Source organism: Mobula hypostoma, chromosome 30 (genome assembly GCF_963921235.1).
Source record: "Mobula hypostoma chromosome 30, sMobHyp1.1, whole genome shotgun sequence".
NCBI classification, from domain to species: Eukaryota; Metazoa; Chordata; class Chondrichthyes; order Myliobatiformes; family Myliobatidae; genus Mobula; species Mobula hypostoma.
The window spans coordinates 7,271,281-7,286,212 of record NC_086126.1 but is presented as its reverse complement, the minus strand read 5'-3'; the positions used below and the strand labels follow the sequence as shown (position 1 = coordinate 7,286,212).

The 14,932-nt window shown below is 51.1% G+C and overlaps 1 protein-coding gene across 1 annotated transcript in view; it reads left to right on the top strand.

Annotated features, from left to right (window-relative positions):
* The window catches only part of ubxn1 (UBX domain protein 1), a 38,387-nt gene extending 26,821 nt beyond the window's left edge, over positions 1 to 11,566 (top strand). The window contains exons 7-10 of the mRNA XM_063036192.1: positions 3,823 to 3,874; positions 5,118 to 5,228; positions 7,416 to 7,596; positions 11,325 to 11,566. Coding sequence (XP_062892262.1) covers positions 3,823 to 3,874; positions 5,118 to 5,228; positions 7,416 to 7,596; positions 11,325 to 11,365 — 385 coding nt within the window. The 3' untranslated portion in view covers positions 11,366 to 11,566. The remainder of the gene's footprint in view (positions 1 to 3,822; positions 3,875 to 5,117; positions 5,229 to 7,415; positions 7,597 to 11,324) is intronic.
* The last annotated feature ends 3,366 nt before the right edge of the window (positions 11,567 to 14,932 follow it).

Below are 14,932 nucleotides of genomic sequence, written 5' to 3'. Positions count from 1 at the left end.
GGAGGAGCACACAGGTGCAGGCTTCACCGATGGGGCGTCGCCTTCTGTTTCCATCGCCCCGTCTGCTTGCGCACCTCCCCGAGCCCCACGCTCCACTTCAGACGAAATGGGTGTGAGCTCTGCGGCCTCAAAGGCCCGCTTCTTACTATGTTTGGATTTCCCCTTTGCCTTCTTACTCCGCACAGACTCCACCCCGTCCCCCACCTGAACTACAGGGAGAGAAGCAGGGACCGACCCAACCGTAGAAGTAGGGACAGGGGTAGGGGTAGGGGCAGGGTGAGGGGCTGGGGCAGGATCACGGGCGGGGGCAGGGTCAGATGCAGGTGCAGGCGCACGCGCAGGAGTAGGATCAGGGGCAGAGGTAGCTGCGGCACTGGTGCCCGAAGTGGGCTCCCTCGGGTTCCGGGCGGCAGGACAGTCCCTCCGAAAGTGCCCCACCTCCCTGCACGCATGGCACCATGGGCGCTCGGAGCTCCAGTACACCTGATAATCTACTCCCTCGTGCCGGACAGTAAAGCGGCCCTCAACATCGTCCTCCCTTTCCAGCTGCATGAAAACCTGACGCCGGAAAGAGATTACGGTGCGGAGGGTGCGTCTCTTAAATTTGTGTCGGATGGCAGTAATCTCCGACCTTACTTGCCCTAAACGGGCCAGTGGGGGAAGCAAGTCCTCATTTGGAATGAAAGGCTTAACATGCCCAAGCACGATACGTTGCGTGGGGGCCGTCACCAGCTCCATAGGTAAAAAGATGTTGTCCACCGTGACTCCCCTGCTTAGGGCCCGGTGCACTAGCTCTTCATTCACCAGATAGAACACCGCCTTTCCGAACTCCTTCTCGGTGGCCAGAATACCACCTTTCCCCACAAGGTCCTCCATTGCCTCCGTACACTTTTCTAGTGTCATTCCAGGGCGCAAAATACATTGCACCCCACGTTCCACCTTCACCGACCGAAACAGGGCGTTGTCCGAGGCCGGGGAGGCAGCCGCCCTTGCGTAACTCCCCGAAGGCCCGCGACTCCCTGGAGACCGGTCCGGCATGCTGGCGCTCTTTCCAGTCCGAGAATTTTGCGGCGGTGCCAGTTAGAAGTCCTGGAGCGAGTCGAATAACTGGCCGGGAAAGTTTGCAGTCGACAGTTCCTCGCTGGCTCGGCGCCAGGAAAGGCTCCGTCGGACTTGCAGAGACCCAGGCCGGGAGAGGCCGAAACGTCCTTCCAGATGCTCCGGCACCGACACCGGACGAAAAATCAGGAAAACAATGGAGGAGGAACGTTGCCCCGATGTCAATGGGGGGAAAACGACGGCGTTTGCCTCCGGTTTTGGAGCGAACCGGCTTACTGGCGAGTTGCCAGCGGCCGCAGCTGGGAGCTACGCAGTAAGCAGCCGCCAACAAACCCAGTCCAAACCGGCAGCAAAAACTCCACACCGAGCTTCCACGCCAACGCCGTCACTCACTCAGTTGTCCAAGAGACTTTTAGAGCCACCTCCAAAGTATTCCACGAACTTTATCCAGTAGTTTTCCTTCGATTTCTCCCAGCTCAGTCAGCACAGCTCCTCTCTGTGTCCGACCCCGGGAGTGTGTGATGGGACAGTGTAGAGGGAGATTCACTCTATTTCTGACCCCGGGGGTGTGTGATGGGACAGTGTAGAGGGAGATTCACTCTGTTTCTGACCCCGGGAGTGTGTGATGGGATGGCGCGGAGGGAGCTTCACTCTGTGTCTGACCCCGGGAGTGTGTGATGGGACGGTGCGGAGGGAGCTTCACTCTGTGTCTGACCCCGGGAGTGTGTGATGGGACGGTGTGGAGGGAGCTTCACTCTGTGTCTGACCCCGGGAGTGTGTGATGGGACGGTGCAGAGGGAGCTTCACTCTGTGTCTGACCCCGGGAGTGTGTGATGGGGCGGTGTAGAGGGAGCTTCACTCTGTGTCTGACCCCGGGAGTGTGTGATGGGGCGGTGTAGAGGGAGCTTCACTCTGTGTCTGACCCCGGGAGTGTGTGATGGGACGGTGTGGAGGGAGTTTCACTCTGTCTCTGACGCTGGGAGTGTGTGATGGGACGGTGCGGAGGGAGATTCACTCTGTGTCTGACCCCGGGAGTGTGTGATGGGACGGTGTGGAGGGAGCTTCACTTTGTGTCTGACCCTGGGAGTGTGTGATGGGATGGTGTAGAGGGAGCTTCACTCTGTGTCTGACCCTGGGAGTGTGTGATGGGATGGTGTAGAGGGAGCTTCACTCTGTGTCTGACCCCGGGAGTGTGTGATGGGACGGTGCGGAGGGAGTTTCACTCTGTGTCTGACCCCAGGAGTGTGTGATGGGACGGTGTGGAGGGAGTTTCACTCTGTGTCTGACCCCAGGAGTGTGTGATGGGACGGTGCGGAGGGAGTTTCACTCTGTGTCTGACCCCGGGAGTGTGTGGTAGGATGGTGCAGAGGGAGTTTCACTCTGTGTCTGACCCCGGGAGTGTGTGATGGGATGGTGCGGAGGGAGTTTCATAGCACTGTTGCTTTCATCTTTCAGCATTTGAAGAATTTACGTTGGACAATGTCATACAAAGTTACACTCGATCAGTCCGCTGAGCAACAGGTCTTCAGCCCTTGTCCAGCAGTCTTTATTTCCATCCAACCTCTCTTTGAAGTCAATCTTCTTGAACTCTGCAGGAGTTGGTGAGGCGTGGCAGTGGGTGTTGGTTACATGGACCTTAGCAAGGCATTTGTGAGGGTTCCGAATGGGATGTTGGTCAAGCAGGTTCATTCGCTGGGCAATCAAGATGAGGTAGTAAATTGGATTGGACATTGGCTTTGTGGGAGGAGCCAGAGAGTGGTAGTAGATGGTTGCCTCTCTGACTGGAGGCCTGTGACTAGTCGGGTGCAGCAGGGATCGATGCTGGGTCCATTGTTATTTGTCATGTAGATATATATGCCCTGGATAATAATGTGGTTAACTGGATTAGTAAATTTGTGGATGACGCCAAGACTGGGGGGTGTAGTGTACAGCGAGGAAGGCTATCATGGCTTGCAGAGGGATCTGGGCCAGCTGGAGAAACGGCAGATGGAATTTAATGCAGACAAGTGCGAGGTGTTGCACTTCGGTTGGACCAACCAGGGTAGGTCCTCCATGATGAGTGGTAGGGCAGGAGATCAAAGGGATCTGGGAATACAGGTCCATAATTCATTGATAGTGACGGCACAGGTTGATGGGGTCGTAAAGAAAGTTTTTTGGCACATTGACCTTCATGAGTCAAAGTATTGAGTCCAGGAGTTGGGATGTTATGTTGAAGTAGTGTAAGACATTGGTGAGGCTTATCTTGGAGTACTGTGTGCAGTTTTGGTCACCTGACTTCAGGAAAGACCTACCTAAGGCTGGAAGAGTGCAGAAAAAGGTGAGGGGTGGAGGGGAAGGGGGCTAGCTGGAAGATGATGGGTGAAGCCAGGTGGGTGGTAAAAGTCCAGGGCTGGAGAAGAAAGAATCTCTACAGGAGAGGAGAGTGGACACTGGGAGAAATGGAGGAAGGTGGGAGGGGTGAAATTTGTTCACCGGAAGGAGAAATCGATATTTATACCATCAGGTTGGAGGGTACCCGGACAGAATGAGGTGCTACTTTGCAGCAAAACCTCCTCTCTTCTCCCCCCCCCCAACCTTTTTATTCCGGCATCTTTCCCCTTCCTTCTCAGTCCTGAAGAAGAGTCTCGGCCCGAAGCGCCGACTGTTTACCCTTTTCCATAAGTGCTACCTGGCCTGCTGAGTTCCCCCAGCGTTCTGTGTGTGGGTGTGTTTCTCTGATGCGTCTCTCTTGACCAGCGACCTTCATCTCTTCCACTTTTTCAGGCAGCGAGTTCGGGAGAAGATCGAGAGAGACAAGGCAGAGAGAGCCCTGAAGGTGAGTAGCATAAACCAGAGTTCCCTTCACAAGTTTAGACCTTGCAAGGACGGGGTGGAGGGTGTTATTTCACATCCGTACCACCTCCCCCAAATCGATCATGGGAATGACCTGTGGTCAGTTCCAGATGCCCTCCTCTGGGTGAAAACCTTCTGCCCCATTTTCCCCTCCAGTCCCAGCAGCCAACTGTAATTGTGCAGCACCTCCCTGTGATCCCAGTGGGTGTCCTCCAGGAAGGGCCATGTCCTGGCAACAGGCCCTTCGGCCCAACTGGCCCATTCCGTTCGCAGCAACACCCCTGCGCCTCCACATTCGGAGCGAAACCCTCACCCCCACGCCACTCCAAATGCCCCTCAGCTGCTGTAACTGTACCTGTCTCAGTCACCCGTCTTTGAGCTCGTTCCGGGTGCTCACTACCCTCTGTGTAAAGAAGTTACCACCCCTCTTGCCTCTTGTATTGGTAGTTTTCGACTCGCCAACGCTGGGGAAAAGACTATGACCATCCACCTTATCCCTACCCCTCACAATAGTATAAACTTGTGTGCGGTTGCCTCATTATCCTGTTACACAAGGAATAAAGACCCAGCGTCACCAACCTCTCCCTATAATTCTCACCCTTCAGTTCAGGCATCGTCCTTGTAAATCTCTTCTGCACCCTCTAAAGACGAAAGCTGAGTGTTATTTATTTTCGATGAGTTACGACGTGGAGTAGCTCCTTCCGGCCTCCGACAATCCAAAGATGTGCCAGGCATTATAAGTTGCCCTGGGACTAGGCTAGGGTTAAGCAGGCCAGGCAGCATCTGTAGGAAGAGGTTCGGTCGACGTTTCGGGCCGAGACCCTTCGTCAGGACTAACTGAAAGAAGAGATTTGAGAGGGGGAAGGAGAGGGGGAGATCCAAAATGATAGGAGAAGACAGGAGGGGGAGGGATGGAGCCAAGAGCTGGAAGGTTGATTGGCAAAGGGGATACAGAGTTGGAGAAGGGGGAGGATCATGGAACAGGAGGCCTAGGGAGAAAGAAAGGGCGAGGGGACCCCAGAGGAAGATGGAGGGCAGGCTAGGAGTGATTGTGAGAGGGACAGAGAGAGAGAGAGAAGGAAAAAAAAGGGGAGGGAAATAAAAATAGATAAGGGATGGGATAAGAAGGGGAGGAGGGGCATTAACGCCTCTTTGAAACTTGTCATTTTTTATCCCCACCTTCTCCACACACTTCCCCCACCCCCCAAACCCACGGTGGTCTGTAGTTTGGTGGTGGAGGTACAGCTGCAGCTTCCCCGGCACAGCCAACGCCAGCGGTTCCCCAGTCCAGCCAAGCACCTCCGGTCAAGCGGGAGTACGATGAATGCCGATTGCAGGTGAGTACTTCAGAGCTGGGGGCCTCCACCTTTCGGTTGCCCTGTGGCGGGCAGGCAGAGAGCTGATGGTCGCTGCGATGGAATAATCCCTGTCGCCTCAGAACCAAGAATCAAAATCGGGCTTAGTATCACTGGGATATGTCATGGAATTCCTTTACGGCAGCGGGACATGATAAATATAGAGGGAAAAACTGAACTACAGAAAGTATATTTTCTTTTTAGTGGTTTAGAGTCAAACACAAATGTGGGTCTGGAGTCACAGATAGGCCAGACCAGGTAAGGACGGCAGGATTCCTCCCCCCTAAAGGACATCAGTGAACCAGATGGGTCTTTACAATTGACAAGGTTTCATTGGATATTTTTATTGAATTCAAATTCACCGCCTGCCATGGTGGGATTGGAATCCATGACCCCAGTGTATAACTGGGTCTCTAGATTACTGATCCGGTGGTAATTACCACTCCGCCAAATCTCCCCTCCACCATCGATGAACACTTACAGCAGTGTGTACTATCTACAAGACGCACTGCAACAACACAGCAAAGATCCCAAGGCAGCACCTTCCAGACCCACGACCACCACCATCTAGAAGGACGAGAACAGCAGATACCTAGGAACACCATCACTTGGAAATCCCCCTCCAAGTCACTCACCATCCTGACTTGGAACCACATCGCCGTTCCTTCATTCTCCCTGGGTCAAAATCGTGGAACCCCCTCCCTAACAGCACTGTGGGTGTACCTACACCTCAGGGACTGCAGCGGCTCAAGAAGGCAGCTCATCACCCACCTTCTCAAAATTTTCTACTGGAGAAAAAAAACCCACTAAACTAACCTAAGCCACCTTCTCAAGGGCAGCTAGGGATGGGCAGTAAATGCTGGCTTAGCTGACGACTCCTACATCCTGTTAATTAATAAATTAAAGAAGTATATGTCTATTAAATAGTTGTTAAAAATAAGTGGCAGGGAAAAAACAAATTAAAAAAAAAGTAGTGAGGTAGTGTTCATGGGTTCAATGTCCATTCAGAAATCGGATGGCAGAAGGGAAGAAGCTGTTCCTGAATCACTGAGTGTGTGCCTTTAGACTCCTGTACCTCCTTCCCGACGATAACCGTAAGATGAGGGGATGTCTTGGGTGATGGGGGTCCTTAATGATGTACGCCACTCCTTGAAGAAGTTTTAGCTGGTGCCCGTGATGGAGCTGACTAATCTTACAGCTCTCTGCAGTTTACTTCGATCCTGCACGGTGCCCCCCACCCCCATATCGGTCAGCAGCGCATCCCATCAGAATGCTCTCTATTGTACATTTGTAGCAGCTTTAGAGTGTTTTAGTTGACAAACCAGATCTCCTGAAACCCCTAATGAAACATAGCCACTATCTTGCCTCCTTTATAGCTGCATGAAAATGTTAGGTTCTTGGAGATATTGACACCCAGGAACTTGAAATTGCTCACTCCCTCCACCTGATCCCTCTACGAGGACTGGTGGGTGTCTTGCTCTTTCAGAAGTCCACAATCAGCTCTTTGTGTTGGTGCGTGGCCAAGTGGTTAAGGCGTCGGTCTAGTGATCTGAAGGTCGCTAGTTCAAGCCCCAGCCGAGGCAACGTGTTGTGTCCTTGAGCAAGGCACTTAATCACACATTGCTCTGCGACGACACCGGTGCCAAGCTGTATGGGTCCTAATGCCCTTCCCTTGGACAACATTGGTGGCATGGAGAGGGGAGACTTGCAGCATGGGCAACTGCCGGTCTTCCGTACAACCTTCCCCAGGCCTGCGCCCTGGAGAGTGAAGACTTTCCAGGCGCAGATCCATGGTCTCACAAGACTAACGGATGCCTGATCAGGTGTTTGGTCTTGCTGACATTGAGTGCAGGGTTGTTCCTGAGAAACCACTCGACTAACCCCTCTGCTCCCCCTCATGAGCTGGAACTGCTTCTTAACGTTTTGCTATGACAAAGATATTTTGCAATTCACTTCTTGTCCCCTTTGGGGTTTCCCCCTCACACTTTCTCTTCACCTGCCCCTCATTCTTCCCTTTCGTCCATGCTCCACTGTCATCTCCAATCAGATTCCCTCTTCTGGCCTGCTGGGTCCCTCCAGCATTTTGTGTCTGTGTCTCAGGATTTCCAGCATCTGCCGAACTGCTTGTGTCGACGACTCACTGCCTTTGCCTCGCTCTCCCCTCCCCAGATCCGGTTACTGGATGGCACGCAGCTCACGCAGTCCTTCAAGAGCCGGGAGCAGTTGGCGGCCGTCAGGCTCTACGTCCAGCTGCAGCAGCAGGAGAGCAACGACAACTTCAACCTCATGACTTCCTTCCCCCGCAAAGTCTTCTCCGAGGAGGACATGGAGAAGCCCCTTCAGGAGTTAGGTACCGTGGGCAGGGAGGTGGTGGCCGGAGACCCAGTGGGCGGGCAGCACTGTTGGAATGTAACAAACTGGACCAGGAGTTCAAGTTTATGAGAGTACATACACGTCAACACATACAACCCTGAGATTCATTTGCCTGCGGGCATCCTCAGAAAATCTATAGAATGGTAACTGTAAACAGGATCAATGAAAGATCAACCAGAGTGCAGAAGCCGACAAACTCTGCAAATGCAATTATAAATAAATAGCAATAAATAACGAGAACATGAGATAACCATAAGTCTGTAAAGTGAGATCAGTGGTTGTGGGAACATCTCAATGCATGGGGCAAGTGAGTGCAGTTATCCCCTTTTGTTAAGAGCCTGATGGTTAAGGGGATAATAACATTTTGACCTTGGTGGTATGAGTCCTGAGGCTCTTTTACCTTTTACCTGATGGCAACAGTGAAAAGTGGGCACGCGGCCAAGTGGTTAATGCTTTGGACTAGCGACCTGAAGGTCGTGAGTTCGAGCCCCAGCCGAGGCAACGGGTTGTGTCCTTGAGCAAGGCACTTAATCACACATTGCTCTGCGACGACACCGGTGCCAAGCTGTATGGGTCCTAATGCCCTTCCCTTGGACAATCGGTGTCGTGGAGAGGAGAGACTTGCAGCATGGGCAACTGCCGGTCTTCCATACAACCTTGCCCAGGCCTGCGCCCTGGAGAGTGAAGACTTTCCAGGCGCAGATCCATGGTCTCGCAAGACTAACGGATGCCTTTAATAGTGAGAAGAGAGCATGGCCTGGGTGGTAGGGATCTCTGATGATGGATGCTGCTTTCCTGCGGCAACGTTTCATGTAGGTGTGCTCAGTGGCTGGGAGGGCTTTACCCGTGATGTACTTGGCCGAATCCACTGCCCTTTGTAGGATTTTCCCTTCAAAGGCATTGGTGTTTCCGTAATGCAGCCAGTCAATACACATCCATAGAAGTTTATCAGAGTTTTTGATGTCATGCCGAAAGTCCACAGTCTGCGAAGGAAGTAAAGGCACTGTCGTGCCATCTGGCCCATCGAGTCTGCTCTGCCATTCAATAATGGCTGATCAGGACGTGGACTGCCTAACTTTTCCACAAGGCCCTTCAAGATTGAAGACTATTTATTGTCATTCCGCAGCAGGCCCATTTGGTTGTCACTTCACCTGTGAATTGGCTGGGGTGATATACTGCGTCCGGTGCTCCCGATGTGGCCTTTTATATATTGGCGAGACCCGACGCAGACTAGGAGACCGCTTTGCTGAACACCTACGCTCTGTCCGCCAGAGAAAGCAGGATCTCCCAGTGGCCACACATTTTAATTCCACATCCCATTCCCATTCTGACATGTCTATCCACGGCTTCCTCTACTGTAAAGATGAAGCCACACTCAGGTTGGAGGAACAACACCTTATATTCCGTCTGGGTAGCCTCCAACCTGATGGCATGAACACTGACTTCTCTAACTTCCGCTAATGCCCCACCTCCCACTCGTACCCCATCTGTTACTCATTTATATACACACATTCTTTCTCTCACTCTCCTTTTTCTCCCTCTGTCCCTCTGAATATACCCCTGACCCATCCTCTGGGTCCCCCCCCCCGCCCCGTCTTTCTTCCCGGACCTCCTGTCCCATGATCCTCTCGTATCCTTTTTGCCAATCACCTGTCCAGCTCTTGGCTCCATCCCTCCCCCTCCTGTCTTCTCCTATCATTTTGGATCTCCGCCTCCCCCTCCCACTTTCAAATCTCTTACTAACTCTTCCTTCAGTTAGTCCTGACGAAGGGTCTCGGCCTGAAACGTCGACTGTACCTCTTCCTAGAGATGCTGCCTGGCCTGCTGTGTTCACCAGCAACTTTGATGTGTGTTGCCCATTTAGTTGTCCCTGCTCTGTCAATTGCCCAGCTTCTGCCACTGCTATCATGACTCAGTGAGAACGTTTAATCCTATGATTCCATTACCGATTCTTGCTCCGCAGATACTTAACAGTTTCCATGCGTGTATTGACCGAGGAACAGTCAGTTTACGTCGTCAGAGGTTCTGCCCCTTTGTCAGCTTTCCATCGGATGGGTGTCAAAGAAAATGATGCTGCCTCTTATCTGGGTCCAATATTTCTCCCCTCAGCCAGCTCTGTTCCTCAACATTGCTGTCCGCAGGAGCTTGCCACATACTTAGTTAAGCCCATCACTCCTCACCACCAGCTCACCACAGCTCTCTGCCCAGTGCCAGTCCTTCAAGTTGTTCCCCAAACACAGGCCATCTTAAGATCCTCCTAATTGAATTGAACGGACTTTATTTCTTACATCCTTCACATACCTCCGGGGTAAAAATCTTTACGTTACGTCTGTCTAAATGTGCAATCATAGTAATTAACTTATAATAAGTTATAATAAATAGGACAGTCAATGTAACTAGAAATGCACTCAAATCAGTGTGAGTTAATCAGTCTGATGGTCTGGTGAAAGAAGCTGTCCCGGAGCCTGTTGGTCCTGGCTTTACCGTTTCCCGGAGGGTAGCAGCTGGAACAGTTTGTGGTTGGGGTGACTGGGGTCCCCAGTGATCCTTTTTACACACCTGTGTTTGTAAATGTCCTGAATCATGGTTAGTTCACAACTGCAGATGCGCCGGGCTGTCCGCACCACTCTCTGCAGAGTCCATTCCAGGTAACTCTGCCAGGGTTGAGGGTTTTTGGTGTTTCTGTAGCTTTGGGATGGGGTTGCTAGCCTTGCGCCCACCCCTCCATCTTTTGCATGCAGGCTTGGGACCATTCATGGTGGAACTCTTTCCTTGTGCACCGGAGTTTATAATTCCAACCTCGATTTGCTTTGTGGAGGGATGCCTACAGTGGAAGTGTCTATAGCTGGGGTGCCTAAGACTTTTGCACAGTGCTGTATTTGTCAACGTGGAGCGGAGAGTGAGCTTGTAAATTTGGTGGGAGTAAAGGATGTTGGGAATGACGAGGCTCGGGGGGGGTGTGAGACTAGTGGCAGAGGAGTGCCAGGGCAAGGGGGTGGTGTGCTGCAGACACACCGAGCTGAGGCACCCGGCAAGGTCATTTGATTCCAAACAATCGGTTTATTGATCGTTACAGAATGTCTCTCTGGGGCTTCCCATTTGTTAATGCAAATATCTAATGAGCCAATCACGTGAAAAGCAACTCAGTGCATAAAAAGCATGCAGACATGGTCAAGAGGTTCGGTTGTTGTTCAGACCAGACATCGGAGTGGGGAAGAAATGTGAGCTAACTGTCTTGACCATGGAATGATTGTTGGTGCCAGACGGGGTGGATTGAGTATTTCAGAAACTGCTGATCTGGGATTTTCACACTCAACAGTCTCTAGAGCAGGGGTTCCCATCTTCTCCTAAGCCATGGTTAATGGTAGGGGTCCAAGGGGTCCATGGACCAATGTTCTAGAATTTACAGAGAACGGTGTGAAAGACATTCAGTGAGTGGCAGTTCTGTGGGCAAAAATGCCTCGTTAGTGAGAGAGGTCAGAGGAGAATGGCCAAACTGGTTCAAGCTGATAGGAAGGTGACTAACACAAATAACAACAGTGGTGTTCAGAAGAGCATCTCTGAACGCACAGCACGTCGGGCCTTGAAGTGGACGGCCTACAGCAGCAGAACGCCATACCAGTAAAGTGTCTTGCAGATTGCACTGTGAACAATTCATGAAGCCGATTAATTCTGTGTACTTTGTTTTTACTGTTGTCTTGACAGGTCTCGTCCCTTCAGCAGTGTTGATTGTTTGCAAGAAGTGAACTTTCCTGAACGCCGCACTCAACTGCCGTTATAAAACTCGTGGAGAGACGGAGCGCGTGGGGCTGCTGTCACCGGCCTGATCCTGCACAGTGCCTGACAGTGAGAAAACATGCCTTCACCAGGGCTTTGCAGGGCCGGCCTTCCTTTAACAAAAGACTTTTGTTTGTCTCGAGATTAAAGCAAAATGTGAAATAAAAAATTGTAAAATTTTAACGCTCTGGACGCTTCACTCAATGCCCGAGCAGCGTGTTTACCGTCGAAGTGAGTGACGCCGCTGTTCCTGTGGCGAGCTCTTTCTTACAATTTCAACGTGACCGGAGTCGGGAAGGGGCTACCGTTGCAAATCCATGTGTTCGGAAGTTAATGCTGAGACTATTAGTAATTTGTATTGGGTTGCGTGAGGCAAAACTCGCTGGAGGAACTCCGCGAGTCAGGCAGGGCTCATCCTAATGAAGGGTCTTGGCCCGAAACGTCTTCCTCACCTGTTGAGTTCCTCCGGAATTTACTCTGGATTTCCAGCATCTGCGGAATCTCTTGTTAACAGCCAATGGTGGAATCTCAGCAACGGATTTAGACCATGAGACACGGGAGCAGAATTAGGCCATTCAGCCCATCAAGTCTCTCCACCATTCCAATGTGGCTGATCTACTTTCCCTCTCAACCCCATTTTTCCTGCCTCCTCTCTATAACCTTTGACACCCTTACTTATCAGGAACCTATCAACCTCTGCTTAAATAACCCAACAGCTTGGCCTCCACAGCTGCCTGTGGCAGTGAATTCCACAGATTCACCACCCTCTTGGCTAAAGAAATTCCTCCTCATCTCGGTTCTAAATGGACGTCCCTCTATTATGAGGCCCCTGGTCCTAGACTCTCCCAATACCAAGGGCATCCTCTCCACACTCCAGTTCAACTCCTTTCAATATTGGAGAAGTTTCGATAAGATTCCCCCCCCCCCCATTCTTCTAAACGCCAGCGAGTACAGACCATGAGCCATCAACCGCTCCTCGTACATTAACCCTTTTATTCCCGGGATTGTAGTCATGAACCTCCAGTGTGTACAGGCCCTGAAGCATCCAACACTTCTTGTACATTAACCCTTTCATTCCCTCTGGATGCTCTCCAATACAGTATTGTCAAAATTTCAGCACCTGCCGGTTTTGTTTTCTGTCTCCTTATTGTACCCTTGAACACTCTAATCAAGTTCACACAAATAGCGACCGTTTGGTCTGCCTCAGAAGAAATAAACTGAAAGTAGGAAACTTTCCCAGTCCTGCGCCAACCTTAAAAGAGTCTATAAGATTCTTTATCTTGTCACATGTACGTAGGAGCACACAGTGAAATGCATCATCTGTATCAATGACCAACACAGTCTGAGGATGTGCTGGGCGCTGGCCCCAAGTGTCACCACGCTTCCTGCGCCAACATAGCACGCCCACCACTCACCCATACTTCTTTGGAACGTGGGAGGAAATTGGAGCTCCTGGAGGAAACCCACGTGGTCAAAAGGAGGACGTGTGTACTTGCGGACAGCGGTGGAAATCGAAACTGATCAATGATCGCTGGGGCTGTAAAGTGTTAATGGTAACCACTACGCTATCGTGCTTTGACATTCTCCTCCGCTCTGAGAAGGGTTATGCTTCATGTTTCATCCAGCAGATAGTGTCTTCAACAGCCCAGTGGTTCTCGTGCTGTATCGGACCTGGAGTAACAATTATTTTGTTCTCCTTTATGCTCGCGTACAGGAAATGACATCAAACAATCTTCAAAGTTCAAAGTACATTTATTATTAGATTATGAGAACACTCAGTCCTCTTTTATTGTCATTTAGAAATGCATACATGCATTAAGAAATGATACAATGTTTCTCCGGCGTGATATCACAGAAAACAGGACAGACCAAAGACTAACACTGACAGAACCACATAATTATAACATATAGTTACAGCAGTGCAAAACAACACCATAATTTGATGAAGAACAGACTATGGGCACGGTAAAAATAGTCTCAAAGTCCCGAGTCGATTGAATCCCAAGTCCCCGATAGCAGGCGGCAAAAGGGAGAAACTCCCTGCCATAAACCTCCAGGCACCATCAACTTGCCGATACCTTGGAAGCAGCCAACACTGAGTCCATCCGTCCGAAAACTCCGAGCTTCTGACCAGCCTCCCGAGCGCCATCCTCTGCCGAGCACCTTCGACCTCTCCCCGGCCGCTGAAACACGCAAAGCCAGGGATTTCGGGGCCTTCAGCTCCGGAGATTCCGGTTACCACACAGTGGCAGCGAAGCGGGCATTTCAGAAGTTTTCCAGATGTTCCTCCGTGCTCTCACATCCGTCTCCATCAAATCAGAATTGTGCACGGTCCCCTACTTGACACACAACAAATATCATCACCGAAGCGGGAGAAGATGGCGGCGTGATGGTTGTGTATACAACCTTGAGACTTGTCTCCTTACAGGCAGCCACAAAACAAAAGGAAGCTCAATCGAACCCATTTAAAAAAAAGACCATCAGGCATTCAATGTGCAGAAAAAACGCACACACACACACACATTGTGCACACAACAAAAGCAAGCAAATGACATTCAGAACTGAAGTTCACGAAAGTGACTGAACAGCCACGAGGCCGGTCATCACTGCAGCCGGTTCGGGAGCCCGTTAGTTGCCGGCCACGGCCTCAGTTCACCGCAGAGGTGAGTGACCCCCGTGGCTGAACACCAGCTTGTCTGGATAAACTCCCCTCGGGCTTGCAGCCGGGTACAGGTATCGAAACGTCGGTTAAAATCCTGGATGGAAGCCCCAGAAGAGTTTATTTGTCATTTACGCCGGGAAAGCACTAGATCCTTTCTCACTGGCTCATCTCTCGCCTCCAGCCCCAATACCCTAAGTATTTCTACCTGTCCTGTTTTAAGCCCATAAGATATAGGAGCAGAAGTAGGCTATTTGGCCCATTGAGTCTGCTCTACCATTCAATCAGGGGCTGATCCAGTTCTTCCAGTCATCCCCATTCCCCTGCCGTCTTCCCTGCTCTGGCTAATCAAGAACCTATCTATCTCGGCCTTAAATGCACCCAATGACTCGGCCTCCACTGCCGCTCGTGGTAACAAATTCCACAGATAATTTGGGTCATTCTTCGTTCACGGGCCCAGCAAAGTCTGCCGATGATATGAAGATAGGTGGAGGGGCAGGTAGTGCTGAGGAAGCAATGTGATTGGGGCAGGACTTAGACAGATTGGAAGAATGGACAGAAAAGTGGCAGATGTATGATAATGCGTTTTGGTAAAAGGGACAATAGTGCAGACTATTATCTAAACGGGGAGAAGGTTCAAACATCAGAGGTGCAGAGGCACTTAGGAGTTCTCGTGCAAGACTCCCAGAAGGTTAATTTGCAGGTTGAGTCTGTGGTGAAGAAGGCAATTGCAATGTTGGCATTCGTTTCAAGGGGAATAGAATATAAAAGCCAGGCGATAATGCTGCAGGCCGCACTTGAGAGTATTGTCAACAGTTTTGGGCCCCATGTCTCAGGAAGGACATTGGAGGGAGTCCAGAGGAGGTACATGAGGTTG